Genomic DNA, 14,773 nt, shown 5'->3' with positions numbered 1-14,773 from the left:
CTATGCTACAAATAAAGTTGGTTTACTGAAAAAAAAAAAAAGAAAATATGCATTTTTTGAGTTGGTGATTTAATTTTGTGTGTGTGTGTGTGTGTGTGTGTCAGTACAACATCCCTTTGCATCTTTTAAAAAAATATTTAGTTTGTCCATGGTATATTGATACATAACAAGTGAAACATAATACATATTATCGACAGACAGCTTCCCACCCTCTACCTGTTTTGCATATCTCCTGTCTAGTCCAATAGAAAGCGGGGGGCGGGCTGCTGTCTCAAGTCGGGTGGCATGTATCCGGAGTTGACGGTGTTTAGTTTTTTTTTTTTTTTATTTCATTCAAAGAATGGCGACTGCAGCTTGCAGTTCGCACAGTGCTTTGAACAGCAGTAAACCTCTTAAAGACCGCCAGAGGAAAAGTAGAGACTCCCGGCGAAGGCAGGCCGCCCTCTCTTTCCTAAACAATATTTCTCTTGATGGGCGGCCCATTTATCACCTGAGCAATGGTAACTATAACCACAAAAACAGAGAGGCCGATATCCAGGATAAAGAAGGCGGAGCTTCAGCGACCAGCTATGGAACAGTCGCCCACTTGCCAGCCGCCTTGAGCGGCGCTTATGGTACTCAAGCGCCGAGGAGCGGCGTTGTCAACGGCCTCCCGATTTTGGTCCTACCCAATAACTCTGAAGTTAACACTGTTTTTGGCAGTGAGGTGTTTTTAGAAGGAAGCGGGGTCGGCCCTTTAACACAGCAAGGAACTGTTCTTCTGCTGTCACCGAGCGGTCTGCCACAAACTCCACTCCTAGGAAACTGCTGTACCAAGCCTGCTACTCTACTCTCTGTACAGAACTGCAACAATTTGAATTTGGAGACACGGAAGCACAGGTAGGTGTACTTACAGGAGCGGTATCTTTTCGTTTTATTCTCGACTCATCCTTTACAGTCGTTAAGTTATACACTCGTTATAACTCTATTTACTGTAACGTTACTATAAGAAAAGTTAAAACTACTTCGTCACAATGACAATTCAAAACTTAGTTTGGCATCTTGACCGGGGCAATCGGTCTGAATCGTACACGTATACGTACTATATATTTGCTCTGTGTTTAGTTGTGCCATTCTGAGAGGTCCTTAGTGAGGAGCTTTCGGATTGGAAAGTTTATTGAAGGTACCCTGGTGCCAATATGAGACTTTCACTTAAGAGTTGACAAGAGTACCATGACGAATAATAAACTGAGCAACACGGCAACAGTGTTTTACTGGTTGCCAGTACGGTGGGCTTCACTGGGGAATATACAGTACACTTTTGGTAAGGAGCATACGGTATATCAAAAAGAAAAGAGCATCAACCCATCATCAAAATTTAAATCTTCAAATGCAAATAAATAAAAGACTGGGTGTTAGCAGCTTTCTGGAGAGGATTCCTCTTGTATTTGGCACCAGGTTTTAATACTACCTGCTAAAAAAAGGATGTTTGTCCCCTCCATTTAAAATGATCATTATTTATTCATCTGTGTTTCCTAAGACAAATACAGCATTTTCACAGTACACATGGGCACGCAGCTTACTGCTGGGGAGAAAATAAACTTGAATTTGTTTGCCAGACTTTACATTTGAAGCAAATCTGGATAATGTTGGATTAACCTAAATGGTCTGCTGTAGTCTACTTTTAATCTGATTTTGAAATGGCCAGAAGATGCCAGGCCATTAGGAATTTCAACGAGATTGAAACTGGCAACCCTAAGCATTTTTTTTGTTTTTGTTTAAACAAAACCATTATTGGTAAATTATAATGAAAGTACTGTATACCCTGTTGTGTATCCAGTGCAAAATGATTGAGAAAAGGTCACCATGCCTTAAGGTTTTGTCTTTATTTCTTTATGAGCCTGTTAAGATTGAGATGTATGCTGTAGAAAGTGTGTTTCATTCTGGGAGAATAAATAGATTCCAAAATAGACAATTGATTTTTTTTTTAATAGCATTTTTATCCCCAGTGGCAAAGAGGGAGGAGACTGTTCAGTAGCTTCTGTATTCATATCACATTTTGTCTATACCTTGAGTACTCAATTGACTTGTATTATGTAATTGTTACATCTACTTCATTTTTTCCCCTTTCTGCTTAGATCTAGGAATTTGTCAGGTCCCCTACATCCCAGAGGTGTGAAGAAAGTTCACTTTATCAAGAATATGAGACAGTATGACACCAGAAACAGCAGGTATGCATAGTGATACAATCACTGTGCTTTTCGCAATGTTGTCAGCATATTTTAGTTCTGTGGTAGATAAAGTAATATTTTGTAAAGAGGAAATACTAAAATGGACATTATCAGCCATCTTGAATTGTCAGCCAAAAGTATAATCCATCACGGTGTGTGTAGCTTTGATGCTGAAACACAGAAAAGTCTATGATTAGGTGACTGCAAAATGTGACCAGAAGCTGGATTACAAAACTACAAGGAGATTCTGGAGCCCAGCAACAGAATAGTTTAATATTTAATGGAAGGTACTTCTACTATTATGTTTGGCTTAATGCAAAAAAATATATATATTGTCTCATACATTTTCTCCCAGAGAAATCAACTTTAACAGGCTCAAGGCAAGAAGTTTAGAGGGCATTCATCACTAATATTTCCTGTTTTCTGTTGCCAGGATAGTTCTTATCTGTGCCAAAAGGTCTTTGTGTGCTGCATTTTCAATACTGCCTTATGGAGCAAGTTTTCACATCGGGTAAGAGTAAGTGCATAGTATATTTACAAGATTAAAATGCCCATTCTGTTTTGTAGCATACAGCAGCCACCCCAAGTCTTTAACAGACAGGACTTTCTATCTGAACTGTTAGACTCTGTCAGCACACGCCTATATGCGCACTGGAAATTGAATTGAACCACATTGGAGTTTACATTTTTCATTAGTTTTAAATCTGTCCCTAAATGTAGACACCTATGTTGAAACTCTGTACTGAAGCATTGTCTAGATAGTGATGTCCAATGGGAGTTTTATGTTTACTTTAGGAAGGGTGTGTTCACTTCTTTGCGTGAGCCAGGGAAATAAATGAAGTGTATATACTGCTCTCTTGTTACAAAGATGTAAAAGTAGCTTTTCGTTTGGTTAATTTCCCTCTCTGAATAAACATCCCATGACTCGTTTGTGGCCGTGCTTTAAAAAGAAGCAGTCCTTGGTGCATCAGATATGTTTGTAGTATATCAATATACATCTCACAGTTCATGGAACAGCAGTATTCTGTGTTTGTTGTCTGGATTTTAAAAGATGTTTTCTCTAACTATTGGACCACGCTTCTTTCCCTGGTTGTAGTGGTTCAAGTCTGGTTAACAATCTCTTATGTTTCACCTCCATTCTCTCTAGGTTAGTGAATAAGATTAGAAATGGTGTAATGCTATTCAGTCTGCAGTGGTCTATAGAGCACCCTTCAATACATGTTTTTCAGTTCATTCTTCCAGCTGTACTTCTGTTCCATTTTTCTTAATTACAAGGCCTGGTTTTGTTTATAAAGATAAAAATAAAACTGAAGGTTTAACAAAACAAAGCATCAGTATGCTGCTGGCATTTTCTGTTTTTGTTTCTTAAGTGGAATATTCCCTCTGCTGTTTGGTGGGATTTAGAGGCACAGAGAGAAGCATAGCGCCCTGACCTGGCATTGGTACCCTGTGAATTAGATCTTCAATGCAGTTGTGAAAGCTGGGAAAGGAATTGTTTATGGGTTATATAAATTGTTCATGTAGATATAAGAAGAGATTTCCCAGGCTCTGTAGAAATTAAAAACTCAAGATTGTATCTGGGATCTTCTGGTTTATGTGATTCAGGTTGGTTTAATTATCTTTTATTTTTTAATCTGTTTTAAATTTGTTTGTCTAGACATGTAATCTTAATTAGTTTTATTGTTGAGTATCAACACAAAGCCTTAAATCACCAGCTTCATATTAATAATGACAGTAATATCAATAAAGTATACCTTTGTATAGGGCACCAGGGAGAAATGTGCTCTGTAATGCACTTTTGCATGTAGGTAGAGGATTTTGTGCTCTAAACTATTGATTTTAGAGATTCTTGACCTGAAAGTCAGGGCTTTGTTGTAAAGTTCATTATAAAAAGTGGTACTGTGCTATTGCAGCATGAAGAGACTTGGTGCAAATCTTACTCCCACTGTGCAAAGGATGAAAATCTTAGTGCTGTGATTACATTGAATGAAAATACACTTAGTTTGTAGCTTAGTTGGATGGATGGATTGAGAGTAGGTGGGTATATTTCACCACATATGAATCTTGTATTCATATTTATTTTTAATTGTTTGTGTATTGTACCAGTCTTTTAATCAGTCCACACACCTGGCTTGTATACTTGTTATTTCTCAACACCCTCTTTGCCTGCACAGTGACTCCAAGCTGGATGGGCAGAGGCAGCGGCACTCTTCAGGTGGCACAGCCTCCACCACAGAGACGGTCCCAAGGCTGGAGGGAGTCGAGCTTGGAGCCGATGGAAGGGTAAGAAGCCTGCTATTATTGGTTTTGTTATTTTCAATGCTTCCACACATATTTGTTGTACCAGAAAGCATGGTTATGAGGTTTTCTTAGTTGCGTACCTAAATGTTACAAAAAACATGTTTCAGGATTACCTTTAAAGTCAGATTAAACAGAACTGACAAACTGAAAGTTATACACTAATATGCTGTTGGGAGCTGTTTGTTTTTGTTTCTTGAATGTCCAATAAATGCTGTGCAGTGTGGTTTGCAGGTTGATTTGTTAATTCTGCTCATTCATAATTTTGTTGTCTTGCAGACCATTTCATATGCTAGATTCCTTTACCCAACCAATGCATTGGTTAAACAGAAGAAACCACCACCTGAAATTGTAGTTCCAACACCACGTGTCAATGTCAATAGAAGTTTCACTCCAGCAAGGTTCACAACTACTTCTGCAGCCTCAGAACTAGGTATGTCTTTTATTTTAAGTGGGATTAGGATTCTTGGACAGGAAACAACTTTTAAAATAATATTTAATATTTGTAACGCATTGTTATATTGAAGTGTGAAAAAATGTTGTTTGTTTTGTTTATTGTAATGTACGTTGTGTGTGTGTTGCTGGCTATATTCAGACATACACTGATAAGTTGCCAGCAGCTCCTGGTGGATGATAGTTGGTTCCTGTAATAGAAAATAACATCACATGACTATGTAGCAAATAGATTCTTTGAACACATTTTCCCAATTTCCCTGAGAATCACTGAGAATGGGGTACAGTGTCGTTTCCAAGAAGATGTACTGTTGCTCCTGAAATGCATTTTACTGATTCGCTTTTTGATGCTTGGCTGTCCAGGTGACACAGGAGATGTGGCAGAATATGATCCAAATCTCCTCAGCGATCCTCAGTGGCCCTGTGGGAAACACAAGAGGGTCCTCATCTTCGCATCCTACATGGTAACAGCTGTATTGATTTTATTAGGATTATGAGAATGTACTCTATCCTAACAATAGAAACACTGTCAGATGGGGGGGGGTGTTGTAAATCGTATTTAAAAAGGCTGATAGTACACCATTTGCCCCTAGTGTAATTATTATTAATAATAATAATAATAATAATAATAATAATAATACAATGTATTATGCTTTGTATTTAATGTGTATTATCTATTAGTATAGTTTACCATGTATTAATTTTAAAGTTGACCAAATGTGTTTGTACCACACACTTAAGTAGCCCCAAGCTGACTCATTTTATTAGAAATAGCACATCTATTGCTACACTAAGGACAATGTTAGGACACATAGTGGAAGTAGTGTTACATTTGAAACTTGCTTCGTAATTAATTTGTTTTTTATGCCACTAAAAAAACATGAATAGCCCTTAGGAGAACTTGGCAAAGACAAGTCTGGGGAACTGGCTAGGGTTCTTGTCACAATAAAACTGAAGGTGCTCATATTCAAATAGCTTAGCTATGACAGCTTTGTCTTTGAAAGGTGACTGCAGAGTAAACAGGCTGCTTTTTATAAAGAACTTCTGATACCAGCTTCTAAATATAAATGTAGGACTTGTCCTACATCTGCAAGGTTCCTGGGTATTAGATTGTTTCAGTAGATTACAAAGGATCTTGTGTTTTGCACAGTGCTTAACAAGGCCTTAGTATCACAGCGAGACAGACAAGACATAGTTTGGATTATAATGAGGCGTCTTTCATGTTCTGATCTAAATGGTAGCCCTTAAATAATGGGTAGATTATACCCCCTGTGCCACTGACCCCCAGTGCCACAGACCATACAACCTATCCTGTTACGGTTAAACTGAGTACGTCATAATTCGAAAAGTGCTTACATAATTATTAAAGAAAATTTATGTATAAAAATAACACATAATATATATATTATATATATATATTATATATATATATATAACCATACTACTGACTAGAACCAGACTATTTATTGCATTCCTGTGTGATATCTGTTCTTGGTATCCACTTTTAAATTGTCTCAACAGGCTAGTGGAATGTGATGACTTCATGTTTGCTGTCTTGTGGTTTTATAAACATTTTACATTTCAAATTCTAAATGTTTTAGGGAATTTGAAATGAGGAGGCCTTACGTCAACACTAAGTCTATCCTATTTTAACAAGGCTAATGTATATTTGTGTGTAACAAACCCAATCCTTAAGCAACATCCAATAACTAGTATTTTGTGACGGAAATACAAATAAACTACCCTGAACAATATAACTCTCCAAAGCAGTAGGATTGCGCGACAGAACCAAGAAAAATTGCTGGGTAAGTCAGGATTGTTTACAACAAATAGAAAATAGGAAGACAATTAAACCAGCAACACCAGAGTTCAAATAGCAGATGTTATTGAATATGCGTGGAATATTATACTTGAGACAGATGTATCAAACATTTGGTGTACATGAGTTTTAATCTGACAGCATTTGACCCATTCAAAATGTTTACCACTGAGTCCTAAGAACAACAACAGTGACTAATTCATTTATTATCCAAATCATCACCTTTTGTCTTCTTACCTGGGTGGAAACTCCTAGCTCTACAGGACTAAGGAAGAACTGGATGAGATCCCCTAATGGGGAGGAATCTTTTTTTTTTGCTGCTGGATTATCTGGGCTGTTTCTGACTGTTTTGGATTATCATTTTTGTTTATTTATTGGGGATTAACGAGCACCCAGCACAGAAGTCTCATTTTTGTTTTGTTTTCAATAAGGACTGCCTGATGGACTTTACGAGTGGTAAACACTTTAATCAACAATGGCTAGGTTAGGCTGTACATTACAGAAAGTTTTGATCTGTCCTATGACTGGTATTAATGCGTGTTCTGGCCAGCATGTTGAATGGTTCAAATGCTGTCTGATTAAAACTCATGTACACCAAATGTTTGATACATCTGTCTCAAGTATAATATTCCACGCATATTCAATAACATCTGCTATTTGAACTCTGGTGTTGCTGGTTTAATTGTCTTCCTATTTTCTATTTGTTGTAAACAATCCTGACTTACCCAGCAATTTTTCTTGGTTCTGTCGCGCAATCCTACTGCTTTGGAGAGTTATATTGTTCAGGGTAGTTTATTTGTATTTCCGTCACAAAATACTAGTTATTGGACATTGCTTGAGGATTGGGTTTGTTACATGTGTATAGAAACCAAAACGTGATAATTTTATTTTATTTTTTTTTCTTATCCTCAGACCACCATAATAGAACATGTGAAGCCATCTGATCTCAAAAAAGACATGAACGAAATGTTTAGGGAAAAGTTTCCTCACATAAAACTTGCACTGAGCAAGATAAGAAGGTAAGTAACTTGCTCTTTTTGTGTGTTTCTGCCTGCACTTTCTTTTTAAGAAGCTAATGCTTGTTTACTTAAAACATTTTAAACCTTTTTAACAGTTCCCACTTTTTGAACAGGTAAAACATATTTATTTGAAAGGTTTTTTTTGTTTTTGTTTTTTTTCTTGCAGCTTGAAGCGTGAGATGCTGAGAGTGGCAGAGGAGTGCAGCCTACAGCCGGTGACAGTGGCCATGGCGTATGTCTACTTTGAGAAGCTGGTGCTACAGGGCCAGCTTAACAAGCAGAACCGCAAGCTGTGCAGTGGGGCCTGTGTGCTGCTGGCAGCCAAAATCAGCAGTGACCTCAAGAAGCTGGAAGTCCAGCAACTTCTTGATGTAAGTTATACTGTTTCAAAGAGTATGGACTGTCGATTTTACATATCATTATTATGATAATACAAATCCAAAACAAAATTATATAAAAATAACCAAAAATGTAACCATGTAAAAAATGTGTTAATTCTTTCGAAAAATGTTTTTTTTTTTTTTCCTCAACACAGAAACTAGAAGAGCGATTCCGTATAAACCGAAGAGAATTGATCCTGTTTGAGTTTACCGTCCTTGTTGCTTTGGAGATGGCCCTCTATCTTCCTGAGAGCAAAGTAATGCCTCACTACAGGCGTCTCATCCAGAAACCTTAGTCCCAGTCATGCTTCTGGTACAGGACACTACTGAGATGCTGCACTGCAAAAAATAAACTACCAGAGTTTTAAAAAGCTCTCCCAAACTTGCCAAAATGCATGATACCAATAATATGCACCTTTAAACACGACCATTATTCTGTCCATTTTGCTGTACAAATTTAGCATTTAGTCTCCAAATTTAAAGATATGAAATGCAAGATGCACTTGTTATGTAGCAAAAACCCAACATTTCTTGAAGCATAAAGTTTTATAATAAAATTATATATAAATAGCTTCATTTTAACTGAAGTTATTTAATTAATTCCAGTAAATGGAACATTTTGTGACTACTAATATTTTTTTAAGCATAAATTAGAAAATGTTCCTAAATGTGTGTTTGCTGAAGTATTCTATATGCATTTCAATAAGTGTTTAATAAAGAGTAATCAAAAACTTAGCCTGTAGGGTTAGGAGTTTCATCTAATATGGGGTTTTAATTAATTTTACCAAAAAATTTTTGTACTCTAATTTCAGGTTTGGTTAGATGTTTATTTGTTTCGGATTTAGTGCTGTTATTTATGTTCCTATTTTTAATATTTTATAATTTTATATAAAAAAAAAAAAAACATATGCAAGTTCTTTTGACACTCTTTCTTTCAGTAAACTGTTAGCACAAACAAATCGCTGCAATGAAAGACATTAACTGCAAAGATTATATTTGAAAAAGCTTGTTCTTCCAAGTCTGGTTCTATGGACATGGCATTTTGTTGCACATCTAGTCCAGCACTCTATGTTAGAGGTGTTACATTTAAGCACATTTTGTAGTGCTACAATGTTGAAAACTTCAATAATCTTCTGCTTGTCAGTCTGTTTTATTGTTAAGCTGTGTGTTTTGCTTTATATGGCAACTAGATATTAGTGATTTTTAAAGCCACTCCCCCACCCCCCACCCTTTTTTACTTGAATCCAATTGATATTGTTATGATTTTTTTCTTTTTAAAGCACAATGTACATAATAGAAAGTAATACAAATACTACTATACTGTGTCAGAATATAAAATGTGTCCAGTTAGTGCTAGTAAATGTCAATATCCACTAGAAAAGCAATTACAGTAACTTAATCTAACTTGTTATTTTAAATGTTTTATCTTTATTGTGATTTGTATGGTTTTTGTAGTCATTTGTTTGTGGTTTGCATAATTTGGTGGTACTTTTGCAATGGTTATATGTACTGAAATTGAGAGAAAAATATATAATACATATATAGCTTTTGTCTGTTTTCACACCTGGGTGGGGAATAAAATAAAACTGTGTGTGTGTGTGTGTTTTATATATATATATATATATATATATATATATATATATATATATATATATATATATATATATATATATATATATATATATGGAGTTTGTGTGTAATACTGCAATAGTAGTGTCCTACCACATTTTTAACTTTGTAGACAACTTGATCTGTTAACCAGCAAGTAGTGCAAAATATTTTCTATTGTACACTACAGTCCAATACAAGTGTCAGAAAGTTAATTTTGATATTTGCACTTTGTCTGAAAAGGGTACTGAACTATCCTAGTCCAAAAATAATGAATAATATAATGTTTTGGTATTATTTTTTTATAAAGCCTGTATAAATAACATTGCAAATGCTAGCTGTGGTGGGAAACTGCTATGACATCAATGATTATGTGCAAGAGAAAACTTGTTCAGCATTGTTCAAAGCCAGCAGTCATATTTTATGTTCTCAGGAAGAAATAAAAATAAACATCTTATTTTTTTTATAAGCAGATCATGGAGTTTAAGTTAATTAAGTAATCACTGTTAAAGACATCTGTCTAGGCTTGGTATTTGGTTTTGTATACATTTAGATATTTTAAAAAGAATGCTTTTAACCATTTATTTTAAAAGGTTAAGAAAAGATGAGTATCTTTCAGTAAAGTAGGCTGTCCCAGTATACTAGTAGGAATATCAGGTGTGTAGTTTATTCAGGGCTCACTGCTATATCTAGTGAAGCACAAGGGCCTGAATCATAATACCAGTTAAAGTATTTGTAAAAAGTTAATAACTTTCCAGTACAAGATGTCAGTTGTTTTAATCAAAATGGATAAATTGCATCATCTATTTGCAAGCCCTACTGTCTGGGGAGAAACTTGGTCTTTGCGTCGACACTGACTATTTTGACTAGGACTTATTTGCTACAATCACACGGTGCTTCAGAATTCAGTTATATGTGAGGGGGCCTGTCTGGCATCTTTCCAATAAGACTTGTCTATTCTATATTATTGCTTGTGACAAATTTATCAATGAATTCTAAGAGTCCTGCTTTAACACTGTGACAATCCTAAAGCAGAATCTGTAGCTGAACTGTGTCAGCTATCTCTGTTCAATCATAACCTCTCAATGCTGCTACTGTATACACACATCTGCATTTGATTCAACATAAATGCTGTTAAAGATGCAGTAAGACAGGGTACTGTCCTTCAGTTGGAAGTTATAGTAAACAATACTTTTTTTTTTTCTTTTATGTTCTGTAATGTATAGCCTGCATTTATATTACCTCGTGGCTTAACTGTTAATTCTGTGTCTGTGTGACCATGTCGCATACTGTATTACTCAGTTTGTGAAGTAACTGCTGTTGGGAATGGAAACTTATTTTTAATTATCTATTTTATAACTGATGAAAATAGCTTTTCAAATATATTTCCTCATTATGTATCACTCAGCTGGTTCTGTGTTTCCTGTCAGGCTGTTCGTATTTCAATTTGAGACACTACAGCACGGCAATATATTGTGAATACCCCACGATACAGTTACTGTTGATAGCTCTGTAAAAGCACCGGATCGCTACTTTTATAATTGATGTTAAAACTCTAAACCAACAAGTTCTAATCTTAGCCTAACACCTGACTGCAGGAAATTGTCGTTGTCGTTGTTGCAGTGCAATGCATGCAGATTAGAGGTAGTTTTTATACAAGCTGCTAATTTAAATGGTGATTTGCCCTCCGAAATGCAAATGACAAGACTTCTCGGGTTGTAGGCCTGCATTACAGATACATGTCATGGACTCAGTAGCACAGATTTTTCAATTGTTGACACATTTACTAATTTTTTTTGTATTTATTTATTTATTTATTTTGTTACTGCATGAAAGCAGGAACGATAGATGATGACTAAACACACATATTAGGATATTAAAACATAGTACATTCCGTACTGTAAGAAATCAAATATGTTGAAAATGTAGAAGTCATAAAGTACCGCTTTCAAAGTATATGTAGATAATAACATGGGGATGGGAGTAGGGTTGCCATCTTTCTCTGTCCGGACTGCACAGCTGGTTTGTAGTCTACTGTAAACAATCAATCGAAATATAACTTAGGACACAACGTTGATTATATATCACCTATTTTAACTAACTGACAATAAGCATTAATCCCTGCTACATACCTATGTTTAAAGCCACGTTTAGAAAATGTAATCCCTACTGTACTTCCAAATAAGTTTTTACTTAACTTTTACTGTTTGTGTAACTCAGTAACACTCGTTTAGAAGCGAGCCGGAAGCAGTTTTTGTGAACCTCCACTTTAGGACAGCTTCCTGTGGCAGTGTTCTCCCTTTCCCGTGTCAGCCATTACTGTGTGAGGAGGTAAGAGAACCGAGCTGCTCTGGGAAAATGTAAAAACAATGCGCATTAAACTCCAAAATAATAAATAGTTCCTTCCCAGTTGTGAAGATAAATAAGTGATTGTTCTATGTTGATATATTTTTTGTGTTTCTTGTAGTAACATGGATTTTAATAAAATTAAATAAAATACTGCAGTCGGACCGAGTGGAACCGGCCACATGTGTGGTGACTGTGTATGCATTTGCAGTTGCGTGTTTTATGAAGTGTACCGTAACGCGTGGCCAGTTGATTAAAATGCAGTTTCTGCGTTCAGAGTATAGACTCGAAGAGTATACCTAACTGTATTTAGAGAAAGCGTGCATGAGTCACTGCAAGCTTGTGAAGTTCTGGTACCTTGGCCTTTTCATGCGATTGCTAAGACAGCGGTGTATGTACCAGTACAACGGACGCTTCACAACGCAAGTTATATGTAAATTATAGATTATAAATTATTAAATTATAATTGTAGAACACATGTGGCTTTACAATCTGTGTGGATGCCGTTGTGTTTAATAATACAACGTATTTCTGTTTTATAGGTCACCGTGTGACATCTGAAAACAAATAAACAAACATGCAGAACGATGCTGGCGAATTTGTGGACTTGTACGTCCCCCGTAAATGGTAAGTGACTTTGAACTGTGGCTATGGTCCTGAGGAAATTCAGTATGTGTAAACTACCATTTGTGAAAGAACGTGTTCGAAGTGTATTACATCGAGTAGTATTCCATTCAAACTATTTGTCCGCTGTATATTTGCTGCATATGGATGTGCCCATTTCCTGTAATTAAGATTGCATTGATGTAGGTTATAGCCCAAGTGTTTTCCAACCTGAAGATTAAATAAACCCTTTACTCAAGTCAGTACCGGGCCTTAATTTAAATATCTATCACAAGGTGGGTTTGCCTTGTGAGAGAGGTGTTTGTCCCTGAACGTTTTACAGTTTACACCAATATCAACTCTATGGGTTTAAACCAGCCTTTTCTACAAACTCCACCTGGCGCAGTTTGGATAAAGAGGAACTTCTATTGTACCTGACACACACACTGCTTGTGTGTATTTACAGTACATGATTAATACAATGCACTGTGTTTCTCCCTGATATCCACACTGTTACTTTCTTGTACTGTGTTAATATGAATGTGTGTAACATGTCAAATTACAGTTGGAGATAATTCCATGATGAATTAACTGTATGCTTATAGTTGACGCTATATTTTTTTCAGCTCTGCTAGTAACAGAATCATTGGGGCCAAGGACCATGCTTCTATCCAGATCAACATTGCTGAGGTAAGTTTGTGCTTGCAAGTTGGACTTTTTTTGTTTGTTGTAGAATTAACTTTTGGCAAAAAGTGAACATTGAGATTGTGTAGGTAATGTTATAGGTTTAAACTTTTTTTATTCTAGGTTGACAAGGTAACAGGCAGGTTCAATGGGCAGTTCAAGACCTATGCCATCTGTGGAGCTATTCGTAGAATGGTAAGAATAGCTTTGTTTTAATGCACTGTGGTGTGTTCATTAAAAATCAAGCCTAATTCTAAAGCACGTGGCCATGTGCAGAATGATTTCCCTCAGGTATTCACCCAGACCACTTGTCTCATGTTCTCTTGTATGAATGGCTGTTGCCTTAAACAGCTCCCATACGTTTGTAAGAATAAAAAATCAACGTTCATTGCAAATGCATTGTACATTTCAACTCTTACCCGAACTGAGCATACAAAAAAAAAAAATAATGCATTGAAATGTTAAACGGCAGCTTCTATTGACACTAGGTAGTCTAAAGGGGGTTTACAGATGCTGTTTTTTGTGGTCAACCAACCGTTGAAAACTTCTTTGAGCAAATGCCATGGATTTCAGTGTTGTCTACAGCATTTAAAATAAGTGAGTGGCTTTATTTCAGGGTGAATCTGATGACTCTATCTTGAGGCTGGCGAGGGAGGACAGCATAGTCTCAAAGTGAGTACATTTGAGAACACATCTCTGATAAAGGCATTAGCCCATACTGAAATATAGCATGGTTTGTTGCCACTCACACTACCAATGTATTTTGTTCTTTTTGTTTGTTTTATGCACAGGAGGGCAAACTTTTCATTTTATTACTAAAAACAATCTGCACATCCAGTTTCTCCCAATACAGGGATAATATACAAAACCTCAATTAGCTTTTGTTTTCATGCCAGCTAACTTAATAAAGGTGTCATTGGTTACAGAAAACAGTTTATTGGTAAAAATATATCTTCACAACTTAATGTGAGCTTTCACTTTTGGAATTGTAAAATATTTAAATGAAGCTTTACATAAGGGTGAAGTAGTGGTTAGTAGTTTCATTGTTAAATCATGGCTGAACATCTCCTTAAACGTCTCCCTTTTCACTTTTCAGGAACTGAAACAGAGGATGCTAAACTTGTTCTTTGTAAAATAAAAAGTAAAAACAGATGAATGCAATTTGTCATTTATTTTTGTTTTGACTATAAAGCCAAGAATGTCATAAGCAGCATTCCAAGTTATCATAAATATCTCAATCGAGACTCCAACATCATTTTGAGAGAATCATTGGAAAGCATTAACATAAGCATATTTGTCTGTCTTGCAGTTGATTCTGTGACTTCCTTCTAAAAATGCAAATCATGTTTGTGT

The 14,773-nt window shown here is 36.0% G+C and overlaps 2 protein-coding genes across 3 annotated transcripts; both read left to right on the top strand.

The window, feature by feature from the left end:
• The first annotated feature begins 309 nt into the window (after positions 1-309).
• LOC121319291 (CDK5 and ABL1 enzyme substrate 2-like) lies at positions 310-9,770 on the top strand. The gene is made up of 9 exons (XM_041256561.1): positions 310-879; positions 2,118-2,210; positions 2,644-2,721; positions 4,385-4,493; positions 4,788-4,941; positions 5,325-5,425; positions 7,693-7,799; positions 7,966-8,170; positions 8,335-9,770. Exons 1-9 carry the CDS (start codon positions 341-343, stop codon positions 8,473-8,475), a joined length of 1,527 nt encoding a protein of 508 aa, XP_041112495.1. The 5' UTR covers positions 310-340; the 3' UTR covers positions 8,476-9,770.
• Positions 9,771-12,064: 2,294 nt separating this feature from the next.
• Positions 12,065-14,572, top strand: rps21 (ribosomal protein S21). Of its 2 annotated transcripts, XM_041256559.1 has the most exons (6): positions 12,065-12,118; positions 12,676-12,760; positions 13,363-13,426; positions 13,544-13,615; positions 14,037-14,092; positions 14,517-14,572. In XM_041256559.1, exons 2-6 carry the CDS (start codon positions 12,711-12,713, stop codon positions 14,521-14,523), a joined length of 249 nt encoding a protein of 82 aa, XP_041112493.1. In that variant the 5' UTR covers positions 12,065-12,118; positions 12,676-12,710; the 3' UTR covers positions 14,524-14,572. The 2 variants fall into 2 exon arrangements, with proteins under 2 accessions (XP_041112493.1, XP_041112494.1); XM_041256560.1 differs by lacking the exon at positions 14,517-14,572 and having other exon boundaries at positions 14,037-14,096.
• The last annotated feature ends 201 nt before the right edge of the window (positions 14,573-14,773 follow it).

Source organism: Polyodon spathula, chromosome 8, assembly GCF_017654505.1.
Source record: "Polyodon spathula isolate WHYD16114869_AA chromosome 8, ASM1765450v1, whole genome shotgun sequence".
In the NCBI taxonomy this organism is placed as follows: Eukaryota; Metazoa; Chordata; class Actinopteri; order Acipenseriformes; family Polyodontidae; genus Polyodon; species Polyodon spathula.
The sequence above is the reverse complement of the archived record's forward strand: the minus strand, read 5'-3'. Positions and strand labels throughout refer to the sequence as shown.

What these genes read in the sequence shown, in the direction of transcription:
- LOC121319291 (XM_041256561.1), top strand. Translation starts at nt 341, where the DNA reads ATGGCGACTGCAGCTTGCAGTTCGCACAGTGCTTTGAACAGCAGTAAA. An exon ending in GGAGCAAGTTTTCACATCGG is followed by an intron (nt 2,722 to 4,384) that starts GTAAGAGTAAGT and finishes TTGCCTGCACAG; the next exon opens with TGACTCCAAGCTGGATGGGC. An exon ending in TTCTGCAGCCTCAGAACTAG is followed by an intron (nt 4,942 to 5,324) that starts GTATGTCTTTTA and finishes TTGGCTGTCCAG; the next exon opens with GTGACACAGGAGATGTGGCA.
- rps21 (XM_041256559.1), top strand. Translation starts at nt 12,711, where the DNA reads ATGCAGAACGATGCTGGCGAATTTGTGGACTTGTACGTCCCCCGTAAA. An exon ending in TTGTACGTCCCCCGTAAATG is followed by an intron (nt 12,761 to 13,362) that starts GTAAGTGACTTT and finishes TATTTTTTTCAG; the next exon opens with CTCTGCTAGTAACAGAATCA. An exon ending in TCCAGATCAACATTGCTGAG is followed by an intron (nt 13,427 to 13,543) that starts GTAAGTTTGTGC and finishes TTTTTATTCTAG; the next exon opens with GTTGACAAGGTAACAGGCAG.